Source organism: Gorilla gorilla, chromosome 8 (assembly GCF_029281585.2).
Source record: "Gorilla gorilla gorilla isolate KB3781 chromosome 8, NHGRI_mGorGor1-v2.1_pri, whole genome shotgun sequence".
Taxonomy (NCBI): Eukaryota; Metazoa; Chordata; class Mammalia; order Primates; family Hominidae; genus Gorilla; species Gorilla gorilla.
The window spans coordinates 46,732,033-46,744,752 of record NC_073232.2 but is presented as its reverse complement, the minus strand read 5'-3'; the positions used below and the strand labels follow the sequence as shown (position 1 = coordinate 46,744,752).

The 12,720-nt window shown below is 39.7% G+C and overlaps 1 protein-coding gene across 1 annotated transcript in view; it reads left to right on the top strand.

Moving 5' to 3' along the window:
* Positions 1 to 10,051, top strand: part of KIFBP (kinesin family binding protein) — a 28,988-nt gene extending 18,937 nt beyond the window's left edge. Inside the window, exons 5-7 of the mRNA XM_004049511.4 lie at positions 1,883 to 1,967; positions 3,951 to 4,066; positions 8,610 to 10,051. Of these exons, the coding sequence (XP_004049559.1) occupies positions 1,883 to 1,967; positions 3,951 to 4,066; positions 8,610 to 9,485 (1,077 nt within the window). The 3' untranslated portion in view covers positions 9,486 to 10,051. The remainder of the gene's footprint in view (positions 1 to 1,882; positions 1,968 to 3,950; positions 4,067 to 8,609) is intronic.
* The last annotated feature ends 2,669 nt before the right edge of the window (positions 10,052 to 12,720 follow it).

The window sequence follows — 12,720 nt, the reverse complement described above, 5'->3', positions numbered from 1 at the left end:
GTAACGCTACTGCATATATCAGAGCATTCAGTTAACTAATTCTCATGAATCCATTTCATTGTCCTCATCCAAAGTGTTATCCAGTGCCTCCGCTTGTGACATCTTTTTTACAGCTGTTGGAGGCCCCTTATTCATTCTGTTTAGCAACTTTAAAATTACATATTCACTGTGACTTTAATTTATACTTAAAACTCCATGGAAATTGGCAGTACTAAGATATCTAGATATTAAAGTGTGATTAAAATTTAAAGTTGTTAAGCATTACTTATGTGGAGCATGCAGTAATTTTCATGAGACCTCCCACACCCTGCACTTTTATTTTTTTACCAAAATCTTTTTTAAGTTTTTGTTAAAACCAACTAAGTCGTATTGCAAAAAGAGGGATTTGAACCATGTTTTTAAAAATGCAATTGTCATTTATATCATTGTCATCTTCATCTGATTCCAGTGATGAGGTTTTGCTACTTGGTGAATCCCTACCTGGCAGCTGCTAAAGTCCCACATTTACCAGCCACCTAGAGGGCATAAGACACTCACTGTTCTAGCAGTGGTTGCTCACAGGGAGCCAATCTGGACAAAGCTGAAATGACGATAATGGTTAAGGGATTGGATTATAGAGAGATAATTAAAGTTTCATTATATAAACTCTTAACTTTCTTTTGGCTTTTAAGATTTAACACATTTTTATCTATAGATGTTGCTGGGCTAATACTACACCTGTCCAGCTATTCTCAAGATGGCTTCTGAATTTGCCATAATGGAAAGATACATTTAATGCTGCAATTTTAAAGTTATAGCCAACCATTTAAAGCCTTTCAGGTATTACTAATATTAAGTAGACATTCTATTTAATGAGGGTGGCTTCCAACTAAAAGTTGGACTTTAACTTTGAACTTCTGCTGGGTGGTCCTTTGACTTACATGACAAATACAAAATGTTTCTATTAACAAGGAGATCTTCTCTAATTGTTTGAGAAGTTTGCCATGCCCGGAATTGAATTATGAAGTCTTCAAGAGTGTTGGTAAAGCAGTTCCATAAGGTTCATCTGTAGAAGTCTGTTGACTTTAAAACTTGGTGGGAAGCCTTATTGTATGTAAAGTTTAAAGATTTTAGAACACAGGAATATCTTCTTACCTGAGTTTATCCTATTTGCCTTTGTATAGTAGGATGTAAAAGGGCTCTCTAAACCTAATAAAAATTAAATACTCAGGCTGGGCAAGGTGGCTTACATCTATAACCCCAGCACCCTGGGAGGCCAAGGTGGGAGCATTGCTTCAGGCCAGGAGTTGGAGACCTGTTTAGGCAACATAGAGAAACCCCAGAATTAGTCAGGCTTGGAGGCTAAAGGTGGGAGGATCCCTTAAGACCAGGAGGTTGAGGCTGCAATGAACTATGATTGTGCCACTGCACTCCAGCCTTGGGCCAGAGTGAGACCCCTGTCTCGTAAAAAAATATATATATATATATATATATTCAGTCCTTTGACACAATGTAAATAGTCTAAGAATTTATTTTGGCTACTTAGACTGAACCTAAAGGACTTTTTGAGACAGTTTAAGTCTAGGATGACAGCCATTCCTGTATATCTATTGATTATATAAGGAGAGCTAACTTTCAGTTGGCAGTTGTCTTTCAATCCGAGTGGATTATTATTAAGAGTTTGGGGGCATTAATATTTTAACCTTTGAGGTTACATTTTAACCAGATAATATGATAATATATCTTTTATACCTTCTGAATGATCTGCAACTCTACAGGGCCTCCTTTGTAGTATTTTTATCTGATTTTATACCTTTTCCCATATTAAAAGAAATTATGCAAGTATCAGTTGCAAATAAAGCTGTGTGATAGTTGCATTCACTGTTGTTTATTTCCCCAATAGCTATGCTTTATGGAGGCCAGGCACTGTTTATCAGCTGCTAATGTCATTTTTGGTCAAACTGGAAAGATCTCAGCCACAGAAGACAGTAAGTTTACCTTTGCATGTTTTACATAGCTTTTAAAAAAAGTTTTATTTTGAAATTATTTTAAACTTTTGAAAAGTTGCAAGAACAGAAGAGCTATCATATGCCCTTCTAAATGCACGAATTTTTAGTATTTTCCTTGCTTGGAATCAAATTTTATTTTTCTCTCTGAACCATTGGAGAGAAGGTTACATACATTAGGCTCTTTTACCCTTTCATACTTTAGTATATATTTCCTAAGAAGAATATTTTCTTACATAATCATAGATCATTTATCAAATTCAAGAAATGTAACATTGGCCAGGCGTGGTGGCCCACGCCTGTAATGCTAGATTTTGGGAGGCCAAGATGGGAGGGGCCAGGAGTTCAAGACAAGCCTGATCAACATAGTGAGACCCCATCTCTATGTTTTTAAAGAAATTAAAAAAAAAAAAGTAACATTGATACAATTCTTTTATCTACACTGCATATTTCTATTTCATCAGTTGTTGCCATAATATTCCTTCTAGCATTTGTTTGCCAGTACTGGATTATACAGTTCAAGATTGCATAATGCATTCAGTTGTCACATCTCTTCAGGCATTTTTCATCTGGAATTGTTCCTCAGCCTTTCTTTCCCTTTCATCACTTAATATTTTTGAAGAATATAGGCCAGTTATTTCATAGAATTACTGCCAGCTGGGGTTTGTGTGATGTTTCCTTATGCCATGATTCAGATGATATATTTTTGGTTGGAATACTACATGCATAAGCGATGTAGCCAAATACCCATCTTTTTAAGTATAGTGTTTCCTTTAGTCTTAGAAAATCACAGTTAACATGTGTCTTTGAGTCATTTAACAGGTTTTATAATAAGTTCATCATTTTCTTTAAAAATAGTTTATTTTTAAAAATAGTTTGATTCTATTACTCACTGTTGAACAGTTTCCAACCTTCTTACGATGTTTTAGATTTTGAAACATCATGTCTTCCTTACAAATGGACATTCTAATTGTGGATCTGAAAAATGCAGAGACTCTTAAGAGCTAAAGGAATGTACATTATCGAAGTAAATAGTTGCTTTCTCCCCTAATATATTAACTACATTAATTATAGATTAGTTGAAGTCTAAGAGGCACTTGTCTCAAAAAATGAATAAAAACTAAATTGCTGAGATATTATTTAATAATTCACTTTATTTAAAGTAATATCGTGAGATATTATTTTGTTTTTACTCTTCTTCAAAATAGCTGAAAAAATGACAGTGACCAGTGTTTTCAAAATGTTCTTATTGAGCATTCTCATATATTGTTGGTTGGCATATTTGTTGAAAATAATTTGGCTGTATGTTGTGAATTATTTAAAATTGTGTAAACTCTTTTACTCAGTAAATTCCACTTCTAGGAACCTGCCCTAAGGAAGAAATCCAAAATCCAGACAGATTTTTGCACAATTATACTCATGTTTCGAGTTTAAAAAAAATGTGCATATGTGTATAAACTTTACAAACCTTTGTGTTGACAGCTGACTTTCAGTAGATTACAGCAAGAAAGCTGCTCTGCTATGTATGACACTCTGACCCAGAAGCAGGTCATCTGAATAGTTTAGCACCAGGTTCTCCACAACCATCTGTTGTGTGACAGAGACGTTTTTGTGATAGTAAAGAATTGGAAACAACAAATTCCAGGTTAGAATTAGAAGAATGGTTAAATAATAGAATATCTATTTAATTGTATATAATGGTGTACTTAAAAATGAAGCTAAGAGTTGATAATGATATGAGTAAAGTGTTTGTGTTACGAGAAAGAAATATGCAAAAATAATAGTGAGTGCTTCTGGGTAGTAGGATTTGGGGAGGGATCTTTCTTCCCTTTTCCCCAAGCCACCTGCTTCAGTAAAGATCTGTTACTTTGATAGTCAGGAAAAAGCGATATTAAAAAAATTAGAGTACCCAATGAAAATTACAGTTGTGACCATTAACTTAAACAAATCACATGTATATTTTAGCTCCTGAAGCTGAAGGAGAAGTGCCAGAGCTTTATCATCAAAGAAAGGGGGAAATAGCAAGGTGCTGGATCAAATACTGTTTGACTCTCATGCAGAATGCCCAACTCTCCATGCAGGTAATGCAGTCAGAAGCTGCCTTTTTCTTTCTTAAATGAGGAAATTGTAAGTAAAAACTCATAGTGGGGATTGTGCTCATTGGGGTCACATTGTGTTTAATATGAAAGGTGTGTAGAATGTTTTCGTAAATATTTCTTTCTTGGTTTTAAATCGTACTCTTCGAATTGCTTGAATCCGGGAGGCAGAGGCTGCGTGAGCCGAGATTGGACCACTGCACTCCAGCCTGGGCAACAGAGCGAGACTCCATCTCTAAATAAATAAATAAATAAAATAAATCTTACTCATCATTCAAGGCCTATCTTAAATACTACCTCTTCCTTGAAGACTTTTCTTTGGTTAGAATATAAGCTTCTTGAGAGCTGGGAATGGTATCATATTCTTTTTTTTTTTTTTTTTAAGACAGGCTCTCGCTCTGTTGCCCAGGCTGGAGTGTGGTGGCATGATCATGGGTCACTGCAACCTTGGTCTCCCCGGCTCACGCAGTCCTCCCACCTCATCCTTGGAGTACAGGCGTGTGCCACCATATCCAGTTAATTTTTAAATTATTTTGTAGAGACTGGCTCTCACTGTGTTGCCAAGGCTGGTCTTGAACTCCTGGGCTCAAGTGATCTTCCTGCCTTGGCCTCCCAAAGTGCTGGGATTACAGGTGTGAGCCACTGTGCCTGGCCTAACTAATCTTTTTTTTTTTTTTTTTTTTGAGACGGAGTTTTGCTCTGTCGCCCATGCTGGAGTGCAGTGGTGTGATCGCAGCGGCAACCTCTGCTTCCTGGGTTCAAAGGATTCTCCTGCCTCAGCCTCCCGAGTAGCTGGGATTACAGGTGCCTGCCACCGTGTCTGGCTAATTTTTGTCTTTTTAGTGTAGATGGGGTTTCACCATGTTGGCCAAGCTGATCTCGAACTCCTGACCTCAAGTGATCCACCTATCTCGGCCTCCCAAAGTGCTGGGATTACAGGTGTGAGCAACCACACCTGGCCAAGCCCTTACTAATCTTTATATACTTCCCAGTGTTATCTTACACACAGCATGGACTTGATAAAATCTAAAAGGGTAGACTTTTAAGAAATAGCTCATGTAATAGTTCAAAAATAGAAGCAGAACTGATGGCATTGAAGAGCATGGACTCGAAATACACTAGGTAGGTATGAACTCCAGCTCTGCCGCTTCGTAGCTATGTCTTTGTGGCAATTTACTTAATATATTTTTGCCTCTATTTCCTCACAAGTAAGTTGGAGATAATAGTACTTAATACTGTTGTTGTGAGAGTTAAATCAGTATATATTAAGGCCTCGGAAAAGTGCCTGAGACATACTAAGTCCTTAATAAATGTTAACTACCATCATCGTTATTAATTTATGCCCAATCCTAGTTTCTAAGCACTAGGGAGGATAATAAAGTTAATCATTTAGATGCAATATACTAAGTTTAGATACATAGGAAGCTTTCCTGGGGGATTCATTGTGCTTTTATTTTTTTATATTGTGTATTAAAGTATGATAATTTTTTTTTTTTACATGGGACTCTGCTTGATAAAAGCATAATAATCTTTAGTGGTTGCATTAGTCTGTTCTCACACTGCTATAAAGAACTACTTGAGGCCAGGTACAGCGCCTCATGCCTATAATCCCAGCACTTTGGGAGGCCAAGGTGGGTGGATCACTTGAGCCCATGAGTTTGAGACCAGCCTAGACAACATGTTGAAACCCTGTCTCTACCAAAAATACAAAAAATTAGCCAGGCATGGTGGTGTGCACCTATAGTCCCAGCTACTGGGGAGGCTGAGGCAGGAGAATCACTTGAGCCCGGGAGGCAGAAGTTGCAGTGAGCCAAGACTGCACCACTGCACTCCAGCCTGGGTAACAGAGTGAGACCCTGTCTCAAAAAAAAACAACTACCTGAGACTGGGTAATTTATGAAGAAAAGAGGTTAATTGACTCATAGTTCCTCAGGCTTAACAGGAAGCATGACTGGGAACCCTCAGGAAACTTAGAATCATGGCGGAAGGCGAAAGAGAAGCAAGCATGTCTTACCATGGCAAGCAGGAGAGAGAGAGAGGGCAAAGGGGGAAATGCCACACATTTCAAAACCATCAGATCTCAAGAGAGAGCTCACTCATTACCACAAGAACAGCAAGGAGGAAATCTGCCCCCAGTGATCCAGTCACCTCCCACCAGGTCCCTCCTCCAATTTAATGTGAGATTTGGCCAGGGACACAAATCCAAACCATATCAGTGGTAAATAATATAGAACCTTGTGAAACTACTAAACAAAAGAAAACCAAACAAACAAACCTCAACACATCAGAAGCATAGGTCTTGAAAAGATGAAGATAATTTTAGAGGTCAGAGGGTAAAGAGGAGGCATATTAAGGAAAGACAGGAAGTAGGGAGAATAACTGTGGGGCTTTATGTCTAGAGAATTTGGAGCCAGGAAGAGCTGTCAAGTTTATTCTGGTCAGGTAAAGAAAGCTGGAAAAGGAGGGTTGCAGGGACTATTGGAGCAAAACAGTAGGCTAATTTAAATAAGCATCCTAGAGAGAACATGTAAGTAAACAAGCAGCCCAAGAAGGAGGGAAGTATACAAGATTTAGAGACTTATGATCTACATTTGAAGTAATTGTGTCAAGCAAAACGCACTATGATTTGACCCTTACCTTTCATTTAGTTGATGTTTCTAGTCTGGGAACTTAAAACTTCATCACTTGGTTAGTTTAAACTCACATATTTGCCATGCTACTAAACTACTCAGATTTTCCTTAAACCCAGTTTTGTTTTTTGAGATGGGGTTTCTGTCACCCGGGCTGGAGTGCAGTGGCATGATCTCCGCTCACTGCATCCTCCACCTCCCTGGCTCAAGCAGTCCTCCTACATCAGCCTGCCAAGTAACTGGGACAACAGGTGTGTGCCACTGTGCCTGGCTAATTCTTTGTATTTTTGTTAGAGATGATGTTTTACCATGTTGCCCAGGCTGGTCTTGAACTCTTGAGCTCAAGCGATCCACCCACGTCGGCCTCCCAAAGTGCTGGGATTACAGGTGTGAGCCACTGCGCTCACCCCTGACTTTATTTTTTAACCTTAACTTCATCCTTTATCATCTGTATATTTATCTGAAAGACCTTCTTCAGTTCAAGCTTTAAGACATACACAAATTTATTCAATTAAGTATTTATTTATGCCAACCCTGTGCTAGTCATTGGCCAAGGATACTATGATGAACAAAAATGAACCTAGCCTTTAACTTCATGTAAAAGTACAATTTTGCTAAGTTCCACAAAGGAGAGACACATGATATGAGAAGGCACAATAGGAGGAAATAACAAGCAAGCTCTGGGGATGAGTAAGTAGGAGTTACCTAGACTGAAGAAAAGAAGGCACACCATGTCAAGGAGCTGAAGCAGCACGTTTAGAAGTTCTGTGGCGTAAGGGAGGATAATATCAGAAGGGATGGAGCAAAGGCTGTGAGGTTGGAGCTGAGGGAGAGGGAGTGTGATATAAGCTAAAGTTAGAGTTAGAAAGGGGCTGGAGCAATCAAGGCTTTGAAACATTGTTGTCTTCATCTTCTGAGCATTTGGAAACCTTGAAGGGTTTGTGGAAGGATCATTGGTGAGACAGTGTCAAGTGAAAAGAAGAAAAGGCCTTGGGATCTATTATTTATTTTTATTGGCCAAGAAGAGCTTACCCTATTTCTTAACCACCTTAGTTATTCTTTCTTTTTTTATTTTCCCCCCCCCCACCCCCAAGAGGTAGAGGAGATAAAACTTTAACTAGGAAGGTAGATTTAACTCTTTGTTCACTTTGATGTCTTTAAGAGACCTAGAGCATTTCTGTCTGATATATTTCACTAAATAACTAATAGCATAAACATGGTAGCATTAATCTTAATGGCATCCTTGTGAAACATTTTTATGATGTAGATTACAGTCTTTTTGTTTGTTTGTTTGTTTCTTGAGATGGAGTCTTGCACTGTCACCCAGGCTGGAGTGCAGTGGCTCAATCTCCACTTACTGCAACCTCCGCCTCCTGGGTTCAAGCGATTCTCCTGCCTCAGCCTCTCAAGTAGCTGGGATTACAGGCGCCTGCCACCATGCCTGGCTAATTTTTTATATTTTTAGTAGAGACAGGGTTTCACTATGTTGGCCAAGCTGGTCTTCAACTCCTGACCTCATGATCTGCCCACCTTGGCCTTCCAAAGTGCTGGGAGTAATGTATCACATATATATAATGTTTCACAATTCTCAAAGTACTTTTACATGTAGCATTTATCTTATTGGAAGGAGTAACTAAATGAATTTCAGTTCCTCAGAATAAATGATATGTAAGCAGCTTGTCTATTTAAATACTTTTTTTCCCACATTTCTTGAGTTTTTAATATAATCGGAAGAAAGAAAGAAGTTTTCAAAGGTGTTTAAGATTATGATACCCTTCTAAACCAGGCTGGAAAGTAAGAGACTTCTCTTCTAAAAAACTCTGAAGTTTGCTTTAATATTATTTAACAGCAGGAGGTGAGTGTCCTACTTAACCATAATTTATTTTTTTTTCCTTCAGGACAACATAGGAGAGCTTGATCTTGATAAACAGTCTGAACTTAGAGCTTTAAGGAAAAAAGAACTAGATGAGGAGGAAAGCATTCGGAAAAAAGCTGTGCAGTTTGGAACCGGTGAACTGTGTGATGCCATCTCTGCAGTAGAAGAGAAAGTGAGCTACTTGAGACCTTTAGATTTTGAAGAAGCCAGAGAACTTTTCTTATTGGGTCAGCACTATGTCTTTGAGGCAAAAGAGTTCTTTCAGATTGATGGTTATGTCACTGACCATATTGAAGTTGTCCAAGACCACAGTGCTCTGTTTAAGGTGCTTGCATTCTTTGAAACTGACATGGAGAGACGGTGCAAGATGCATAAACGCAGAATAGCCATGCTAGAGCCCCTAACTGTAGACCTGAATCCACAGTATTATCTGTTGGTCAACAGACAGATCCAGTTTGAAATTGCACATGCTTACTATGATATGATGGATTTGAAGGTTGCCATTGCTGACAGGCTAAGGGATCCTGATTCACACATTGTAAAAAAAATAAATAATCTTAATAAGTCAGCACTGAAGTACTACCAGCTCTTCTTAGACTCCCTGAGAGACCCAAATAAAGTATTCCCTGAGCATATAGGGGAAGATGTTCTTCGCCCTGCCATGTTAGCTAAGTTTCGAGTTGCCCGTCTCTATGGCAAAATCATTACTGCAGATCCCAAGAAAGAGCTGGAAAATTTGGCAACATCATTGGAACATTACAAATTTATTGTTGATTACTGTGAAAAGCATCCTGAGGCCGCCCAGGAAATAGAAGTTGAGCTAGAACTTAGTAAAGAGATGGTTAGTCTTCTCCCAACAAAAATGGAGAGATTCAGAACCAAGATGGCCCTGACTTAATCCTTGTTTTTAAAGAAAGGAAATGTGCAATATTGAAGTGATCTTTTTCCCTAGTCAGACAGGCCCAATTCCATTGTGATGTTTACCTTTATAGCCAGGTGAGTGCAGTTTGAACTTGAGATACAGTCAACTGAGTGTTTGCTAGGATCCTAAGGAACATAAAGTTAATTAAAAACTTACACCTAATTATGTAAATTGCCTTGTTAAAGACATGTGATTTGTATTTTAGAGGCTTGTTTCCTATTAAAATACAGACGTTTCTACCCTCAGTTTCTAAATGTAGATTATTTGTTGGCTAGTGCTTGATAGATTCCTTGTAAGAAAAAATGCTGGGTAATGTACCTGGTAACAAGCCTGTTAATATATTAAGATTGAAAAAGTAACTTCTATAGTTACTCCTTCTAAAATATTTGATTTCCTAAATTCCCCCCACCCAAAATCTTTCCCTTTTGAAAATACTAAAAACTAAGTTATGTTATTATAAAGTGTAAAATGGTTTGTCTTAATTATAGGAGAAAAAGGCCTTGTTAGAAATAAAATAAACTGACTTATTTCACTAATGAAAACTTCCATTTCCTCTTTTGTTTTCTTGTGAGCACTGATACCTCAATACATTGATACCTCAATACCTTTGAGGTATTTTTTGATACCTCAAAGATACTAGCTTATTTGAAGCTAGAGAAGAATATTTCTTCAATAACATTGCACAGTTAGAAAACATTAAAATATCATTCATGGGCCAGGCGCCGTGTCTCATGCCTGTCATCCCGGCACTTTGGGAGGCTGAGGCAGGCAGATCACAAGGTCAGGAGATCGAGACCATCCTGGCTAACACGGTGAAACCCCGTCTCTACTAAAAATACAAAAAATTAGCCGGGCGTGGCCACGTGCGCCTGTAGTCCCAGCTACTTGGGAGGCTGAGGCAGGAGAATGGCGTGAACCCAGGAGGCGGAGCTTGCAGTGAGCCGAGATTGCGGCACTGCACTCCAGCCTGGGTGACAGAGCGAGACTCTGTCTCAAAAAAAAAATATCATTCATGGCTGAGTGTGGTGGCTTATGCCTGTAATCCCGGCACTTTGGGAGGCTGAGGTAGGAGGATCACTTGAGGCCAGGAGTTCGAGACCAGCCTGGGCAACATAGTGAGACCCCATCTCTACAAAACATACAAAAATTAGCTGGGGCATTGTGCCACCTGTCTGTAATCCCAGCTACTTGGGAGGCTAAGGTGGGACGATTGCTTAAGCCCAGGAGGCCAAGGCTGTAGTGAACCATAATTGCCACTACACTCCAGCCTGGGTGACAGTGAGACCCTGTCTCAAAATAAAATAAAATATTCACTTAGTGAATATTTATTGAGCTACTACTGTGTCCCAGGAAACCTTACTGACTGATTTCTCATCAGAGGATCCTGGCATGTTTATAAACTTTTAAGCACTGTTGAGAAAGGATATATATGTCATAATTAAACCTTGTTAATATGTGTTAGTCATGTTAAGAAATGCAGGAATGGAGTTCCTATCCGGTGTATTGTCAAGATCAGTCGTAACATTTAATATAGAGAATAGCTCTGTGCTTTAGCCTGCCTGTTACTTTGCTTCTCAAAGCTTAGGTCTGGGTCAACGCTAAGATCCTGTAACATTTATGTAAAAACACACACACACACACGTGAAAATCACCTTGCTTTCCCTTTGAGATCAATTTTCCAGGAAGAAAAATCTTTGAGTGTAACAGTCATAAATGTGTAATTCACTCAATATTTAACTGATATTTATTCAAGTCTTTACTAAGGTCAGGCCCTGCTCTCACTCTTCTAATCATAGAGGATATGGTGATAAACAGGATAAACAAGGACCTGTTCTCACAGAGTGAATAAACAACTAAGATAATTTCAGGCCGTAAATGCTGTTAAGAAAGGAAAACTGAAATGGTAAGCTTTTTTTTTTTTTTTTTTTTTTGAGACGGAGTCTCACTCTCTCGCCCAGACTGGAGTGCAGTGGCGTGATCTCAGCTCGCTGCAACTTCTGCCTCCCGGATTCAAGCGATTCTCCTGCCTCAGCCCCCTGAGTAGCTGGGATTACAGGCGCACAACACCACACCTGGCTGATTTTTTTGTATCTTTAGTAGAGGCGGGGTTTCACCATGTTGGCCAGGCTGGTCTTGAACTTCTGACCTCAAGTGATCCACCTGCCTCGGCTTCCCAAAGTGCTGGGATTACAGGTGTGAGCCACCACGCCCAGCCTGAAATGGTAAACTTTTAATGGAAGGGGTGCTGTCTTAGCTGTGGTGATCTGGAAAGGTCTTTGAGAAGGTGGGAGGTGACACTGAGCTGAGAACGAAATGGGGGAAGAAAGCAGCCAAGTCATCTTTAGGTAGGGTGTTCCCGGGAAGCCAGGCTGGAACAAGCTCAGGAAGGAGTTTGGCCTGAGAAAGACCAGTGTGGCTGGAGCAGATAAGGGTGAGGAGTGGGGGCAGCAGTGGGGAGTCCAGATGGAGAGGGCTTTGTAGATCAGGGTAAGGAGTTTGGATTTTATTTGAGGTGCAGTGGGAAACTTCATGGAATTTTAAAAAGGGAAGCAGCATGATCTGATTGGAATTTCTTTTTTATTTTATTTTATTTATTTTTTTTTTTGAGACAGAGTCTCGCTCTGTGGCCCAGGCTGGAGAGCAGTGGCACAATCTCGGCTCACTGCAAGCACCGCCTCCCGGGTTCACGCCATTCTCCTGCCTCAGCCTCCCGAGTAGCTGGGACTACAGGTGCCCGCCGCCACACCAGGCTAATTGTTTCCATGTTAGCCAGGATGGTCTTGATCTCCTGACCTCGTGATCCGGCCGCCTCGGCCTCCCAAAGTGCTGGGATTACAGGCGTGAGCCACCGTGCCCAGCCAATCTGATTGGAATTTTTAAGAAACTACTCTGGCTCTTAGGGCAAGGAAGGGGGAAGGGACAGTCAAGAACCAGAGGAAGAAGAGAGACAAGTGAGATTCTGTTAAGATTAATCCAAGTGAGAGATGAAAGTGGTTTGGAATAGGATGAGGGAGTAGAGATGGAGAAAAGTGGATAAATTCTGGATGTGTTTTGAACACGCTAGAAGGTAAAGTGTAGAGCATGAGGGGAAAAGAAGAACCATGTTAAGTTCAGGAAGTATGGATGCAAAGCATGTTTTTATGGAGGATATGTGGATTTAGAATTAAGAATTTTGTTTAGGTCATGTTGAGTTTAGGATGTTAAGCTTGAG